This window comes from Camelina sativa, chromosome 9, assembly GCF_030686135.1.
Source record: "Camelina sativa cultivar CO46 ecotype springtype chromosome 9, ASM3068613v1".
In the NCBI taxonomy this organism is placed as follows: Eukaryota; Viridiplantae; Streptophyta; class Magnoliopsida; order Brassicales; family Brassicaceae; genus Camelina; species Camelina sativa.
Genome location: NC_141888.1, coordinates 39424064 through 39440956, shown reverse-complemented (window position 1 = coordinate 39440956; position 16893 = coordinate 39424064). Strand labels below are relative to the sequence as shown.

Below are 16893 nucleotides of genomic sequence, written 5' to 3'. Positions count from 1 at the left end.
TTTAATTCAAGTTTTCTATGACATGTGTAAAAGTCTGGGTGTTATTAATTTAATATAATTTTGGTGTATAACACAGTTTATGGATATATATATTTTTTTCTAACAATAACTTTTTAAAAAATCCATAACAATCACCAAAAATACATTATCAATGACTTTCAAATCCACCTTATATGCATTATAAAGTCTACACAAATGCATTAGACTTTTAAATCCACTAATGTCCTGGGTTAATTAAAATCTATTAAAATCCTCAATCCAATAACACCCCCTAAGTATAATTGGAAAAGAGATTATGGATTATTACACAACACCATAAGCATCTAGGTAAAGCATTCATCTAGCTTCTAGTACAACTGAGATATCAAACACAAGCTATAATTATACATCACTACTTTGAACCAGAATGTCTAAAGGAGTCTCACTAGTTAAAACATTGATTCATGCAATTCAGTAACCTTTTAGAAACATCTTTTCAGTTGGTCTCTGGCATCACTTTGGAGCAGAACTTAAGAACAGAGCATTCTTGTGCTTCCCAAATTAGTTCCAACATGACTGATTCTCCTATCTTCACATGGTTAGCATCGCAAAACTCTTTCCAGCCACCAACCAATCGCATTCTCAGATGTTTCTTGTCAAACCTCAGATCCGTAGACCATTTTACGCCATGTTTATCCAAGAAACTCATCTTCTTTGCCTTTACTATGCCACTCACCTTTGTGAAATGTATTGGAAGAGTCTGTGAAAGATTCAAACAACGCAGACAAGGATTAAGAATCAAGAAGGCTGTAAAAAAGGAAATGGCTCAATAATGAAACTAACCAGTCTAGAAAAGCTGACGTTGTAACGTGTAAGAGTTACTGTCACATATCGGTTTTGGGATGCCAAAGATGAAGCTTTCCGTATCAATGAGCTTTTCTCATTTTGGCTGCTCTCTTCATTAGCTTCAGAGCACTTTTGTTCTTCTATTGGTTCTTTGGGGGACAAACGTAGAACCAGAGTTCTTCCTCTTTGGATTATTAGTTTGAAAGTGAAGAAACTTCCAGCTCTAAGTTCATTGGCATGACAAAAATTTCTCCATCCTCGTTTGATGTAAGCGATTCCGCATGATCTCTTACATCTCAAATCAACAGTCCATGATCTGCCCTTTTCATTCATCAGAACAATCTCTCCACATCTTGTGTCTAGACCATTTTCCCTTACAAAACTTCTTGGAAAATTCTATAAAAACATTACAATACAACATGATTTTGATCTTAGTTCAGACCCTAGCATGATAATTTATTTTTGGGGGGCTCAAATGAAGAGTAGATACCAGTCTGTCATATAAGAGAGTCGAAGCCGTGATATTAGCCACGAAACAAGAGGGATCTAGTGATGAAGACTCTGCTTCTCTACTTGGATTCTTCCCTGAAAACGAAGAAACAAATCCAAACTGAGTCTCTTATATTAGTCATAGACAGTTTTATAGAGACGAACTCACCGAGGTTGTTATGGTCGTCTAAACAAGAAGACACATATTGAATTTCACAACAACTAGGTCCCAACATTGTAACGTGGAAAGCCATGTTGCTCTCTTGTCTGAACACGACAATGTCACCGATTCGAAGATCATGTGCGACTGCAAACTCTTTCCAACCGTCAGTGAGTCTCTGCCCATCTATCTTCACTTCCCAAGTTTTCTTTGACGCGTCTGACCTCAGCCCCGCTGTCTTCTGCTCATCTCTTCCTTTTACATTCTTCAAGAGGAAAGCCACAGGAATCGTCTGAGACAACATGCAAATACAAAACCAAACCCATCTTTCTCAAGGACCTTCTCAGACAGATACAGATAAAGAAGAAGAAAGAAGAAAGGGAGAAAAAGAGAGTACCAAGTGGCTGTAGAATCCGGGAAGAAGAGGCTTGAAGAAATGTTGACTCGCCATTATCAAAGTCCCTAAATCTCTCAGCCTCTACACTACAATATAATGGAGGAAAGAGTGTATTGCAGACCATTTACCACAAGCTCATAGAGCTTTTATGATGAGTTTTTTTTTTTTAAAGAGATCAGTTTCCATTGGTGAACTCTCCTTGGAACTCGAGAGCTTTGATTGCTAATTATTATTGTTAATTAAATCAGACTTATATAGTTTATCTCCATATTTATTGTTGACCTTCTTGGTTTCCGAATATCCAAGAAAAAACTCAGAAGGCCACACATCAGCAGGAGCTGAAGCTCGAACTATAAAGGTCAACGGAGAAGAAAATTCAAGAGGAAGGAGAACAATGTTGTTTTGTTGTCGTGGACTAAGATTTGAGAGTTATACACAGCCAAACCCATACATATAGCTTTGAGAGTTCGTGAACCCTTTCCATAAACATAGCTTTCGGTGTTGAGAAAGTAGTTGGTTAGAACAAAAACTGAAACTGAAATACAAGTTATATCTCTCGTATTCAGCATACCGTCTTGACACAAAAATTCACACACACTTCAGAACAGAACATAAAAGATCACAAAAGCTAATAAAAAACAACAAAACCATCGGTATGTCTCAGGTACCCAAAGCGAGATTTTCAGAATGGTCATCAACGCGGAGAGTCACCACCGGAGATGTGCTGAGGATGGTCACACGTTTCTCTCTTGAGAATCTCCATATATTGAGGTCGTCTTCCGCCCTTCCTGTATGTACTCCATATTTGTAAGCAAAAGTTACATTGCTGTATCGGTGAACAAAATTGAGTTCCCAGTCACACCACAGCCATCAGGAAGATCCTTAGCCGAGCAGCAGACATTCCCAAAGTGTCCAAGAAACAACACACGGTCTCCCAAATCGCTGACCACGACCCATTTACCAGCCTCCTCATCTAGCCTACTCACTCTACATGTGAACCGAATAAAATCTATTTCATCAGCAACAGGAATTGGGTAGAATTTCTGAACCAGGAAAAGCTCATCATCGCCAGATGGAATCAGATAATCGCCTGCCCGCAGAGGTTGTGAAGGCATCATGGGAGTCACTTCCAGCGAATAAGGATCGATAACGAAAATTTCTCTGGCTCCAAAACTTGCATAGAATTTGCTTCTAAAAGTGACTAAATGCGTGCATAGAGAATCTGAGCGGTTCCCACCTCATTTCAGCACTTGTTAAAACCAGCAAACCTCTCGAGTATGCGTGTGTGAGAAGCACAACGAATTCTCGTCCTTCTCCCTTGTTGTTTAGAGGAAGCAAAACCACACTTTCATGATATAATGCCAATTCTTGAGGACCCCAACCGATCACTCTGTACTGATGGCCTAGAGGGATGATCTGACAGTCTAGCATTTTCATCAAGATTGGATGGAAGAAGGTTCAGATGATCATTTGACTCATCTCGACCTATGGCTCCTAGTAAATACACAGAAGGCCACACAACATTAGCCGCAAGAGGAGTTTGGATTCTAAAGAGGAACAAAGGGACCTTCTCCAGGGTGCACGAATCTTCGTCTTCGACATGGAAACCAGGGAACGAGGGAAGAGAGTAACTTGAGCGCAACAGGGAAGAAGGAAAGGGAAATGCGGATCGCCACAAGCTGCAAACAGAGCGAGCATGAACTACATCGAAACAGTTCTCCTCTTCTAGATGCTTGGAGATAAGAGGCAATAGCTCATCAGGGAGCTGAGACCAGTCTGGCATCATCGATGATGACATCTTCTCTTTCTTTGCCATGTTTGCTGATTAAGACAGAAACTGCTGCAAATCTGGGAAATTTTTAAAACAATTGTAGTGGTCTAGGAATATATAAGATGTATCGCATAACACACTGACACTACACTAACAGTTTTAAGGCGCAACAAAGGAATCAATTTCGAAGAATTAATATAGTCCCAAAGAAGCCTAGACACAGCAATTACTACAATCTATAGCCGATAAATCAGTTTGTTACAATGAGATTCGAAAATTGTAAGAGAATGAACATACTATACTCGTAATACAAAGATTATGAAGACGAAACCCAAAGGATGGAGAAGTAATTACTCAACTATGACTGTCAATTCTACTGTTCCAGTGAGAGATTTTTTTCTTTTTTTTTTTAGGGTTCAGTGAATTTGGTAAGAGATGGGGAAGATTTTGCCGTCGTTCTCAACTATTTGACTACAATCCTCCGGTTCAAGGTATCGGTTTACATCCGGTTTAATTCATTTTTTTTATCAGAACCTTTACAATAGCTTAAAGTAAGCTAAATGGAAAATTAGGTATCGGTTCACATCCGGTTTAATTCATTTTTTGATCTATTTTGAAACGAAAATATCTATTAGAATTGTTGCCGATCAAAGTTCTTACACCTGGCAAGAAAACAAATACTAGGTGAAGTTATCAAAGGTGATGCAATGTATACTCTTCCATGCTTGTAGTAGCTATACAAAGGTGGCTTGGAACTCCCAAGGGTCAGAGACCATTATGTACTGCTGCAGATTGCGTAAAAGGAGTTCCAGTTTTCAAATGATTTGTGGGGAAGAAAACATCCTTCTTTTATAACCTTCACAAATTTAAAGAACTTTGGTCAAGAGCAGCACCAGATACACAGCTTCGAGAGTTCATAAGACAACCATTTCAATAATAGAGACAACAATGTTGTGGGAGATAGTTTACAACTACAAAACATTGAAACTAGAATATCACCATAACAAAAGCCATCAGATGTGTCTCAGTTATCCAAACTAAGATTTTACAGATTTTTGTGCTCAACACAAAGGTGAGCCACCATCGGAGATGTTCTGAAGATCTTCACACGTTTCTCTCTTGAGAATCTCCAAAAATTGAGATCGTCTTCAGCGTTTCCTGTATCTACTCCATATTTATAGGAGTAAGTTGAACCGAATGGTTCATTGGTGAACAACATTGAGTTCTCACTTACACCACAACCATCAGGAAGCTCCTTAGCTGAGCAGGAGCTATTTCCCGGTTGCCCAATTAACAACACACGGCCTCCCAAATCATTAACCACGACCCATTCACCAGCCTCCTCATCTAGTCTACTCACTCGACATGCTAACTTGCTAAAGTCTATTACACTACCACGAACAATAATCATCTCAACCAAGAAAAGTTCATCGTCGCCAGATGGTACAAGATAGTTTTGTGAGTTCAGACGCTCCGAGGGCATTAGTAGAGTTGCTTCCAGCGTATAAGGATCAATCACGAAAACATCTCCATTAATAAAGACTGCATAAAACTTGCCTCTAAAAGTGACTATATCTTTGCAGTCAGCTCTTGAGGTTTTCTCAAGCCGCATCCACCTCATATCAGCACTCCTTAACACCAACATATTATGAGAGTAGCCAATAAGCACAACGAACTCACCCTCTCCTAACGGAAGAGAAGCCACGCCTCGGAAACTTGTTGCCAATGATTGAGGATCCCAACCAATCATTCTGTACTGAAACCCCAGAGGGAGAATCTGACAGTCAAGAACGTTCAACAGGGTAGACTCAGAATCTGGTATGTTCACTTTCACTGAACATTGAAAGGGAGATGGAAGCGCCTTCACTGACTTATCTCGGTTTATTCCTCCCACAAAAAACTCAGAAGGCAACCCAACAGCAGGAGCAAGAACTCTAAAAAGGAACATAGGGAACTTCTCGAGAGTGCAGAAGCCTTTGCTTTTGCGAGGGAACTTTGAGAAGGAGGGAAGTGAATAACTTGTGCCTAATAGGCAAGAAGGAAATGGGAAGATGGATCGCCACGGTTGGCAAACAGACCGAGCATGTATAACATCGAAACAGTCCTCAAGATTCTCAGAGATAATGTGCAGTAGCTCTTCAGGGAGACGAGACCAGTCTAACTTGGACAATGTTTGCTCTTTAGTTGCAGGTTTTTCTGCAACCTGTATGAAAAATATCAACTTTTTAGGATGGCAATCCTGAGAATTTACCATACATACATACACCAAACTACAATCTGCCAAGAAACATTAAAAGCAGAGATTTTCAAATCAAATTTCAGAACTCAACTCCTAAAAAGTAGCAAAGGAGGAGAGAAACAAAGAGTTCATACACTATTGGAACTTTGCGGTAGCTCTTCAAGGAGAGGAGAGCAGTCTAGCAGCGATTTGTTCGTTTCCTGTGTTGCAGGTTTTGCTATGTTTTCTGGTTGTTGCGATTTCTTAACAACCTAAAAGACAAATAATTAAGCTTCTAGAGTTTTTAGGAAAGATTAATCCCATAACAGTACCAAAATCTTGGATGGTTGCTATTGAAACAGAGGAATCAAAATCTAATTCAAGAACTAAATCGATAAAAAATATGACAAGCTTTTCGAATTTTTTGAAGCAAAGAGGAGAGGAAGAAGAGTGTGTACCCAAATCATGTTTGGTGTCTTTTTTCTCGGTGCCATGTTTTAAGCTGATTCCTGTAATTTCCGAAATCTGTAAAAAAAAAAAAAAATTGAGCTTGCTAGGGTTTATGATGAACAGAGAGAAAAGTAAAACTATCAAGAACAAGAATACTCATGTACCACAATTTTCTAGCTCGAAGTGAGGTGAGTGGAGGGCTACTACTGGGTGACAGTTTTCTTTCATTTTTTATATACTTGTATTTGGCTTTTGGACTTTTAATACAATAACCGATGTCTGTTTTGATAAAAAAAAATAGAAAAAACATGATTAGAGTTCTAGAGAAGATTCATCGTATGAAACAAAGAGAATCGAAACTAATCGAGCAAAGGGTGGAGATGATTAAATCGTACGTACCCAAAAGGGCAAAACCCTGGTCCTTGGTGTTAGAAAGAAGAGCACACTCAAAATATTTTGTGGTGTAGGTTCAGAACTTCACATGGTTTACGATCCTAATCTGATCTCGGTGTTTTGTATTCGGTTTAGGATTAAAAATTATGTTTAAGTGGCGAAAGATGGGCTGCGTTTTCAGGCCCAAGATACAAAAAAAAATACCTCAAATTCAGAATTCCAGAAAATATAAAAACATAGCTAAACTCCCGTATCTTAAAGAAAAAAAAAAAAAAAGAGGAACTACAACCACAATTAACAAAACACCGAATACAAAACGCCCTTTGCTCGATTAGTTTATAACAAAACACCCATTTATTAAAATAAATTCGATTTTGTTTATAAGAAAAATATTTGAAGACACAATGCGAATATAATTTTTTTTTAAACGGTTATGATTTTAAGCATAATCTAATTTAAATATTATTTTGATTTTGATAATATTTATAGAGAAAAAAATAGATATATTATCTTTAATATGATTTATTTTATTTTAATAATACTATTTCTCTAATGACATTTTCTTATAGTATACTACATGACAATAGGGTTATTTTGCTAACAACAATGCTTAAATAAGTATACAGGGAAATTAATATTTTTGTGCTAATTCATCTATTTTTATTAATAATATTTCAACTATTTATCCGGTGCATACTAATGAAAAAGAAAAATTCTATTAAAAAACTTTAAAATGACAACTATTTCCACTTTAAACGTCCCATGTTTTAAACTCCTACTATAAATCATCAATGTAAAATTAATATTCCATGTGATCCAGAATCAAAGTGGTTGCCACCTTAAAAGTTTTCTAAAGAAATTTAACACATGCTAAATATATAATCTAATTAATGATCTTACCCAAAAAAAATAACCTAATTAATTAGTGTTGTTAGATTTTGAAAATTATTAATTTGATATTTACACGTTGTAGAAAACAAAAGCTCTAATGTGAACGATACTAAAATATAACTATAAATATAACAAAATGAAAGAAAACCAAAACCAAACTTTTTTTGTCTCTCCATCTTTTGTTAAATCCAAGAAACTCAAACCATTTATACTAATGGCTTATGTAGGCTTACTTGAAGTCTTCATAGCTATTCTTGTCTTTATTTTCTTCCATTTCTTGATCCACAAGAAACCCAATCAAATCTCACCTAGAAACTGGCCAGTTCTTGGGATGCTTCCTGGCATTCTCATCACGCTTCATAGGATTAATGATTATGTTGCAGAGGTTCTCGAGGTCTCCAACTTGACTTTTGTATTCAAAGGCCCGTGGTTCTCTGGCATGAACATGTTGATCACTTCAGATCCTGTAAACATACAACACGTTTTCAGCTCCAACTTCTCCAATTATAACAAAGGACCAGAGTTCAAAGAGATGTTCGATTTTCTAGGAAACGGGATCTTCACTGCTGACTCTAAACTCTGGGAGGATATGAGAAAATCCGCACTGGTCGTGCTTAGCCATCAAGGGTTTCAAAGCTTCTCACTGAGGACCATCATGCGTAAAATAAAGAACGGGGCTGTCCCGGTCCTTGATCATTTTGCAGAGGCAAATATGATATTTGATTTACAAGACTTCTTCCAGAGGCTAGCATTTGATGCAACCCTTACTCTGGTAACGGGATACGACTCAAATTCTCTTTCCATTGAAATGCCGATGAACGAGTATGCGAAAGCTATGGATGCTGCCGAAGAAGTGGTCGTGTATAGACATGTGAAGCCTATGATCTTGTGGAAGCTGCAAAACTGGATTGGGGTTGGAGAAGAGAAGAAGATGACCGAAGCTAATGCTGCTGTAAACAGATCATGTGCAAAGTATATATCTGCCAACAGAGAGAACAAAATAAGTCGTCGCTCTGATATTGGAGAAGAAGCTCATGATGAGGATATATTAAGCGTCTACATGAATCTAGATACTTCCAAGTATGAGCTTTTGAATCCAAGAGATGATAACTTCCTCAAAGACATCATCAAGAGTTTCATGTTTGCTGGAAGAGACGGCATTGCAACCGCTCTCACTTAGTTCTTTTGGCTGCTCTCCAAGAACCCTGAAGCTATGACCAAGATCCGCCAAGAGATAAACAACACAAATCTACCAAGTTCCGGATTGAGTTTAGATGCAGACAAGTTAAACAAGATGGTGTATTTACATGGTGCATTGTGTGAATCACTACGCCTCTACCCTCCAGTCCCGTTCGAGCGGAAGTCTCCCATAAAGCAAGATATGCTTCCAAGTGGACATAAAGTCGATGCAAATTGGAAGATTTTGTTCTCTGTTTATGCGTTAGGGAGGATGAAGGCCGTGTGGGGAGAAGACGCGTCTGAATTCAAACCTGAGAGATGGATCTCTGAGAGTAATGGAGGCCTAAAACATGAACCTTCTTTCAAGTTCTTCGTGTTTAATTCCGGTCCAAGAAATTGCTTGGGGAAAAACTTGTCTTTCTTGCAGATGAAGACAGTGGCTGTCGAGATCATACGGAATTATGACATCAAGGTCATTGAAGGGCACAAGGTCGAGCCATCTTCTTCCATAATCCTTCACATGAAACATGGCCTCAAAGTTACAGTTGCTAAGAGATGATTGGTTTCATAAAGTCAAAAGGACAATATTAACAAACTTGTAAGAAATCATCAATAAATTGCATTTCAAAGAGGTTGATGGCTGTGAAGCAATCTTTATCCCAACAGATTTATACACCCTATGAAAGTTGGTGGTCGATGTGTCTTTCTCCAATGTAGGTTTGTGCCCCTCTCTCTGCTTCTCACCTGCTTTTTTTTTTGCCTTTATCCGTACTGTATAATCTTTTCAATTTATTTCTGAAAATGTTCGTTCTATATACATTAATTACAAGACTATGAATATTATCTAAGATATAAACATTTATAATGATAAAGATAGAATAAAATTGATCAAACATGTGTATATAAGTAGAGGAGTTTGGTAGGTAGAAAATAAAAACCTAAAAAATGAATGAAAGTCTCATGCAAACATGCAAGTATCCAACCAGTTAAGAACCAAAACCTAACATTACTTGATAAATACACATTGTTGAAATATTAACGGTTAGCCAAATTCTTCATGATGAAGACAACTAAAGTCAAACCATATCCATTCTACATCCATATTAAGCAACTCTTGATTAGTTTTAGAATTCGTCGATTAGTATTACGGTTCATGTTTTATGGGCTTAAAAATTATAAGTACGCTATATGAAACCTACGGCATTTTTTTGTTTTTCCTTTGTGAACCGAAACCTACGGAATCTATTCTCCCAAACCTATTAGGAATAGGCACAGTCGATATATATAAACATATGGGTAGAGAGGTCGTTTAGTAAAGTTTTAATACAAGTTCACCTACAAACAAAAACCTTATTAGAAACCAGCTTATATATAACATCGATCATGAGATCATACGAAACAACGATAATCCAAGGAGTGAATTGTTGGAAAGCGCGGTTTATATACTATGTAATAGGCATCTCAGCATCTTTCAGTTGTTTAACAGCAACGATCATACAACTCTGGTCCTCTTCTTCTTGGGGAGACATGGACGCGGCTGAGATCAGGCCTGCTCTTGCTATTCTTGCAGTACACTTCTTGATTATGGCTATTTTGGTCGTGAGGTCGTTTTGCGTCCCGATTCCGACAGTTACTAACAATATCGAGACTTGCTGGATGGGAGAAGGCAAGTGGTGGGACATCAACTTATTCTATATGTTCTTTACGTTTATGATGTCGTACTATTTACATTGCGTACAGTTTAGTATTTACACGATTGGGAGTTTCTCGGGAGGCTTTGCGGTCAAGCAACTCAACCAGCCGGAACTAGATCTTTCTATTCAACATGTTATCTTGACTATTTTGTATTGTTGTTTGAGTGGCTATGTGGGTTACCAGCAACCTGCTTGTCCACCTTTTGCTTTGTTAGCATTGATACTTGGAAGGTTCTTTGTTGACCTCATATTCGAGAAGGCGGCCGGACTCTACTTCAGTAAGGCCAAGCAAGCATCAAGGATTCATATATGACCTCAAACTCCCAAGCATCAATGACCTCAAACTTCTTTTCATGTAGTTTTTTTTTTTCTTCTTTTTTAATTTGTTCCTCTTTATGATTCATATATATAAGAAGTTTTTGAGTGAAGCTAGCTAGGATTATGGCGGGAGTGAATGAGAACGTCTTGAAAGGCTTAAAAGGCACCTTCGGTGTGACATTGTTCATTAAAAGAAGAATTTTGTTTTGTTTTTTTTATATAAGCTTTTTTGGAAATTACATATAAAAAATTATTCCCTCTATTATTTACTTATTAATCTAATTTTTTTTTTTTTTTGACAATTATTAATCTACGGTTTAACCAGGTATTTAAGTTTTAACCATGGGAACAAAATATCATCGGTTAAATCAAGTGATATGGTTACTGTGTACCAATTGGAACCGAAATCTATACACATATACATCGGTTTTCGCATCTAAACCGGCAAAATCCCTAAAAAGCTCACACTAAACTTCCAAAAATAGCCGCCGTTCGTCCTCTAGTAACCGTCCAATCTCTGGACGGTGATATGACCACAGATCAAACCACCACATTACTTCTCCCCGATGTGATGAAAGCACCAGTTCGTCCCGACGTTTCGAACCATGTCCACGCTTAGATCTCAAACAACAGTCGCTAACCTTACGCCGTCTCAAAACGCGCCGGTCATCAGACTTCAGCCGAGTCATGGGGTACAGGAAGAGCCGTATCACGTATCCCTCGTGTCGCCGGAGGTGGTACTCACCGCGCCGGTCAAGCGGCTTTCGGAAACATGTGTCGTAGTGGTCGAATGTTCGCTCGGACGAAGATCCACCGTCGCTGGCACCGTAGTGTTCATCGGCGATTGCTGGCTCTTGTGATGGCTCGTGGACATATGATTGAGAATGTTCCTGAGTTTCCTCTAGTGGTTAGTGATTCAACTGAGTCTGTTGAGAAGACTAGTGCTGCGATTAAGGTATTGCAACAGATTGGTGCTTATGCTGATGCTGAGAAGGCTAAGGATAGTATTGGGATTAGATCTGGTGTAGTTAAATTGAGGAATCATAGATATGTTTCTTGTAAAGGTCCGTTGATTGTTTATGGTAATGAGGGAGCTAAGTTGGTTGAAGCGTTTAGGAACACACCTGGGGTTGATTTGTGTCAGAGTTTGCTTAAACTAGCTCATGGTGGTCATTTAGGTAGATTTGTTGTGTGGACTCAATCGGCTATAGAGGAGTTGGAATCGGTTTATGGTTCGTTTGAGAAGTCTTCGGAGATGGAGAAAGGTTATGTTTTACCTGGCAAAGATGGTAAATGCTGATCTAGGATTATTAATTCGGATGAGGTTCAGAGTGTGGTTAGACCGATTGAGAAGGATGTGAAGAGAGCTGTATTTGAAGAAGAATCCTCTTAAGAATTTGAATGTGATGTTGAAGCTTACCCCTTATGCTAAGACTGCTAGGAGAATGTCTTTGTTGGCTGAAGCTGAGAGGGTAAAGTCTAAAAAGGAGAAGCTAGAGAGGAAGAGGGAACCCTTCTCACAGGTAACTGTTTAGACTTGATGAGCTTAGAACCCCTGGTGTATATCTAGCTTGTGTGATTAATCATCTTCTTCTTGTTGTTCTTGTAAGGGGAGGCAATGAAGATCAAAGCAGTAGGAAAAGCGTGGTACCAGACTATGATATCGGACAGTGACTACACTGAGTTTGACAACTTCACCAAGTGGCTCGGTGTGCAACAGTAAAATCTGCAACCTTCTCACATTTTTTTTTTTTTGATTCTGAGATCAAAGTCATACTTATAACCATGATAAAATTGTCATGTTAAATCGATTAATTAACTGTGTTAGATTCTTTAGAACACAACTCTCCAGTTAAATAATCTTAGATAACTTTCGTCGAATTGAGATTATTGAACAAGTCATATTTTTGCATACAATACAAAACAAGTGACTTGAAAGTTCATCTTTAATCACGTAAGCCACATATTATTACTGTATTTTGAGTCTACGACGTGCCTTAATCTTTTCCTTCTGATTTATATACAATATAGAATGCAAAGTCGTCTCCTACAAAACTAGAAACTTACTTGAAAAAGAAATGATAGAATGCAAAGTCGTCTCCTACAAAACTAGAAACTTACTTGAAAAAGAAATGTTTGGATTAGAACTGCCCACTCACATTGAAATAGTATATTTATATGTTTCTTATCCTAATCATATTTGATGCTTGTTCGGACTTGGTCTAGCTGTGAATTTGATATATATATATAAATATCAGCATCTTTCCAAAACTTTAATATATATTGCCTACAGAAACGATAACTATCCACCACTTCTCATTACTTTAAGACACATTTTCAACTAACAAGAAACACCCAAATGAGGAACATGAGAGTTTTCTTCTTCGTCTTGCTTTGTTTCTTCTTCGTCTTCTTTGTGAAACTCAGCAGAGGACAGAACAACAGAATAACAGTAATCAATGTGGGTGTTGTAACAGATGTCGGGATAATGCACTCGGACATTGAAATGCTCTGCATCAACATGTCTCTAGCCGATTTCTACTCTTCCCGTCCTCAATATCAAACAAGGCTTGTCGTTAACGTCGGTGATTCCAGACACGACGTTATCGGTGCTGCAGCTGCAGGTACCTTCTCTTCTCTCTCTCTCTTTCTCTCTCTCTCTCTCTAATATACACATATTTGGTTTAGATACATCCTTATCTTCTCTCTCACGCTCTGATATACCTATGTTACTGTTACTGTATTTGACAATATGATCCATCAAACAAAAGATACTCTGTCCACGTTAGCGATCATCTGTCTATTCGCATTCAGTTCTTCACACCAAGTTTTCTTGGTTTTGACATTGTCACAGGTCTTGAGCTTATCAAGAACAATCAAGTGAAAGCCATCTTGGGGCCATGGAGTTCAATGCAAGCTCATTTTTTGGTCGAGATTGGCCAGAAATCACGGGTTCCGATTGTTTCCTACTCTGCAACAAGCCCATTTCTTACATCTCTCCGTAGTCCATACTTCTTTCGTGCTACATACGAGGATTCCTTTCAAGTGCACGCCATAAAAGCTATCATCAAGTTGTTTGGATGGAGAGAAGCCGTGCCTGTTTATATCGACAACACCTTTGGAGAAGGTATAATGCCTCGTCTCACGGATGCATTACAAGAGATTAATGTTCGCATACCTTATAGATCTGTCATCGCTCCCAATGCCACGGATCATGAAATCTCTGTGGAGTTGCTTAAGATGATGACCATGCCCACAAGAGTGTTCATTGTCCACATGTACTCTTCTCTTGCCTTAAGAGTCTTCATTCAAGCTAAGGAGATTGGTTTGATGAAACCAGGATATGTTTGGATCCTTACCAATGGTGTAACTGATGAATTAAATTGGATAAGTGAGACGGGTATTGAGGCTATGGAGGGGGTATTGGGTGTTAAAACTTATATTCCGAAATCCAGAGAACTCGAAATATTTAGTTCTCAATGGAGGAGGAGATTTTCACGGATGGACCTCAATGTCTATGGATTGTGGGCTTATGATGCTATAACCGCACTTGCTATAGCCATTGAAGAAGCTGGAACAAATAACTTGACTTTCAGTAATGCCGATCCTGGGAGAAATGTGTCTGAACTTGAAGCTCTTGGTTTATCCCAATACGGTCCAAAGATTCTCCAGACACTCTCAACAGTTCAGTTCAAAGGACTTGCAGGAGATTTCCGTTTTGTCAACGGGCAACTGCAACCGTCGGTGTTTGAGATTGTTAATGTGATAGGAACTGGAGAAAGGTCGGTAGGATTCTGGACAGAGGAACATGGTCTTGTGAAGCAACTAGACCAGCAGCCGCGTAGCATGAGCGCTTTATCTACTTGGAAAGATCATCTTAAGCAAATTATATGGCCTGGAGAGGCTGATTCTGTTCCCAGAGGATGGGAAATGCCGACTAATGGGAGGAAGTTGCGCATTGGAGTTCCAAAGAGAACTGGTTACACCGATCTCGTGAAGGTCACAAGGGATCCTATCACCAATGCATCACTAGTCACAGGTTTCTGCGTTGATTTCTTTGAGGCTGTGATTCGAGCAATGCCTTATGACATCTCCTATGAGTTCATTCCTTTCGAAAAAAGCAATGGTAAACCAGCCGGTAATTACGACGACTTGGTTCACCAAGTGTACCTCGGGGTGAGCAAGATCACTCACTAATCATCCCTAAAATAATTCTATTTTTTTTTAACAAAATCCATCTTAGTGAGCTCTTCCTTTCTTTTCTCTCGCAGAAATATGATGCTGTTGTGGGAGATACAACCATACTGGCGAACAGGTCTGCTTACGTTGATTTCACATTTCCGTTCTTTAAATCAGGCGTAGGATTAATCGCCCCCATTAAAGACCAAGTGAAAAGAGACAGTTTCACTTTCTTGAAGCCTTTGTCATGGAGACTATGGTTGATTTCCTTTGCCTGCTTTTTTCTTGTTGGAATCACTGTCTGGGCTCTTGAACATAGGGTTAACCCGGACTTTAGAGGACCTGCTAATTACCAAGCTAGTACTATCCTCTGGTTCGCCTTCTCTACCATGGTTTTTGCTCCAAGTACATTCAATCTCCCCACTTTGCATCTCAGCATAGATTGATGTTTCTATATATAATAACCTTAGGTGATGCTTACTCCCGAGTTGCTGTCCGCAGGAGAAAGAGTGTTCAGCTTTGGAGCTAGGCTTCTAGTTATCACATGGTACTTCATCGTTCTCGTGTTGACTCAAAGTTACACAGCTAGTTTGGCATCGCTTTTGACATCGCAGCAACTTCATCCAACCATAACGAGCATGAGCAGCTTGCTTGAGAGAGGAGAAAAAGTGGGTTATCAGAGAACATCCTTCATTCTTGGAAAGCTTAGAGAAACAGGTTTCTCGCAATCGAGCCTTGTGCCCTTCGATACATCTGAAGAATGCAACGAGCTTCTTAGAAAAGGACCAAAAAAGGGAGGTGTCTCTGCAGCTTTCTTGGAAATACCTTACTTGAGACTCTTTCTTGGACAATATTGCAACACTTATAAAATGGTTGAAGAACCCTTCAATATTGATGGTTTCGGCTTCGTAAGTTTCCAAGACAAAATATCTGTGAAATTTGCATTATTATACCGTGAGGTGAGACTATATAATGCACATTTACTGTAGGTTTTCCCGATAGGATCACCTATGGTGGCCGATGTTTCAAGGGCCATCTTAAAAGTAGCAGAGTCACCAAAGGCGATGGAGCTTGAGCGTGCATGGTTCAAGAAGAAAGAAGAAAGTTGTCCAGACCCAGTCACCAATCCAGATCCAAATCCATCTTTTACCTCTAGGCAGCTCGGCGTAGACAGTTTCTGGCTTCTGTTTCTTGTTGTGTTTGTTTTGTGCTTTCTAACACTCGGAAAATTCACAGTCTGCTTGCTATGGACGACCAAATGGAATCATTTGTGGAAAGAGTTTCAGAAACCAGACAACGATTCATACATCAACAATGTAGAGAAATGTCCATGTTCATTGAGTCGACACATCCCAGTCTCTTTGCTATGGAATCATTTGTGGGAACCAGACAACGATTCAAACATCAACGATGCAGGGGAACGTCGGTGTTCATCGAGTCGACAGATGCCTGAGAACATTATACAAAGTCAAGCAACGAACTAGACATAAAATCGTTATCTTTTGGCCACTTTTGATGCTCTAAATACAATAATTCTTGATTTTGTTTTTTTCTTTGAAAAGTAGGCTGGATTTGAATTGAACCCAAGATCTAACTCAACTATATCATAACTCATAAGAAAAAATGGACTTAGACGAACTATAAAATAAAATATGATACGAGCCTACGAGCAAAAATAATCCTCAACTTAACGCCTATCTTGAAATACTTATACTACATATTATTGGAAAACAAAAAGCAATGAATGAAAATTGTTCATATTTTGGTACTTAGCGCTTTGAAGTGATTTGTTTGGATTTTTTTTTTCTTTTTCTTTTTTTGCTTTTTGAGAATAAAGTCATAACTTAGAGATGCACGTTACACTGCTACTAAGACCATCTTCAATGGTTTTCCCTACTTTTACCTCTAAAATAGAGGAACTCTATAATA

The 16893-nt window shown here is 38.6% G+C and overlaps 3 protein-coding genes and 3 pseudogenes across 10 annotated transcripts; 3 read left to right on the top strand and 3 right to left on the bottom strand.

Annotated features, from left to right (window-relative positions):
• Positions 1 to 213: 213 nt before the first annotated feature.
• LOC104713933 (B3 domain-containing protein REM14-like) lies at positions 214 to 1993 on the bottom strand. Its single transcript, XM_010431160.3, has 5 exons — positions 1872 to 1993; positions 1484 to 1766; positions 1316 to 1410; positions 823 to 1221; positions 214 to 739 (listed from the first exon to the last, which is right to left on the bottom strand). Exons 1-5 carry the CDS (start codon positions 1923 to 1925, stop codon positions 476 to 478), a joined length of 1095 nt encoding a protein of 364 aa, XP_010429462.1. The 5' UTR covers positions 1926 to 1993; the 3' UTR covers positions 214 to 475.
• Positions 1994 to 2370: 377 nt separating this feature from the next.
• On the bottom strand, positions 2371 to 3834 carry LOC109126279 (F-box/kelch-repeat protein At1g64840 pseudogene; annotated as a pseudogene).
• Positions 3835 to 4553: 719 nt separating this feature from the next.
• On the bottom strand, positions 4554 to 6831 carry LOC104713931 (F-box/kelch-repeat protein At1g64840). 5 transcript variants are annotated; one of them, XM_010431158.2, is made up of 5 exons: positions 6710 to 6827; positions 6475 to 6589; positions 6319 to 6385; positions 6016 to 6132; positions 4554 to 5845 (listed from the first exon to the last, which is right to left on the bottom strand). In XM_010431158.2, the coding sequence occupies exons 3-5, from the start codon at positions 6352 to 6354 to the stop codon at positions 4688 to 4690; spliced, it is 1311 nt and encodes a 436-aa protein (XP_010429460.1). In that variant the 5' UTR covers positions 6355 to 6385; positions 6475 to 6589; positions 6710 to 6827; the 3' UTR covers positions 4554 to 4687. The 5 variants fall into 5 exon arrangements, with proteins under 5 accessions (XP_010429460.1, XP_087323615.1, XP_087323613.1 ...); XM_087467489.1 differs by having other exon boundaries at positions 6016 to 6152; positions 6710 to 6825; XM_087467487.1 differs by having other exon boundaries at positions 4554 to 5919; positions 6710 to 6825.
• Positions 6832 to 7808: 977 nt separating this feature from the next.
• On the top strand, positions 7809 to 9332 carry LOC104713930 (alkane hydroxylase MAH1 pseudogene; annotated as a pseudogene).
• A 968-nt stretch (positions 9333 to 10300) lies between these two features.
• Positions 10301 to 13281, top strand: LOC104715937 (large ribosomal subunit protein uL4z pseudogene; annotated as a pseudogene). Its single transcript, XR_015566287.1, has 4 exons — positions 10301 to 10745; positions 11247 to 12308; positions 12396 to 12494; positions 13263 to 13281. The product of XR_015566287.1 is annotated as a large ribosomal subunit protein uL4z pseudogene (transcript).
• On the top strand, positions 12534 to 16546 carry LOC104713929 (glutamate receptor 2.2). 3 transcript variants are annotated; one of them, XR_015565989.1, is made up of 5 exons: positions 12534 to 13409; positions 13640 to 14961; positions 15057 to 15337; positions 15466 to 15872; positions 15954 to 16546. XR_015565989.1 is itself a non-coding variant. In XM_010431156.3 (5 exons), exons 1-5 carry the CDS (start codon positions 13145 to 13147, stop codon positions 16446 to 16448), a joined length of 2802 nt encoding a protein of 933 aa, XP_010429458.1. In that variant the 5' UTR covers positions 12534 to 13144; the 3' UTR covers positions 16449 to 16546. The 3 variants fall into 3 exon arrangements, 1 of the variants encoding a protein (XP_010429458.1); XR_015565990.1 differs by having other exon boundaries at positions 15435 to 15872; XM_010431156.3 differs by having other exon boundaries at positions 15057 to 15369.
• Positions 16547 to 16893: the final 347 nt, after the last annotated feature.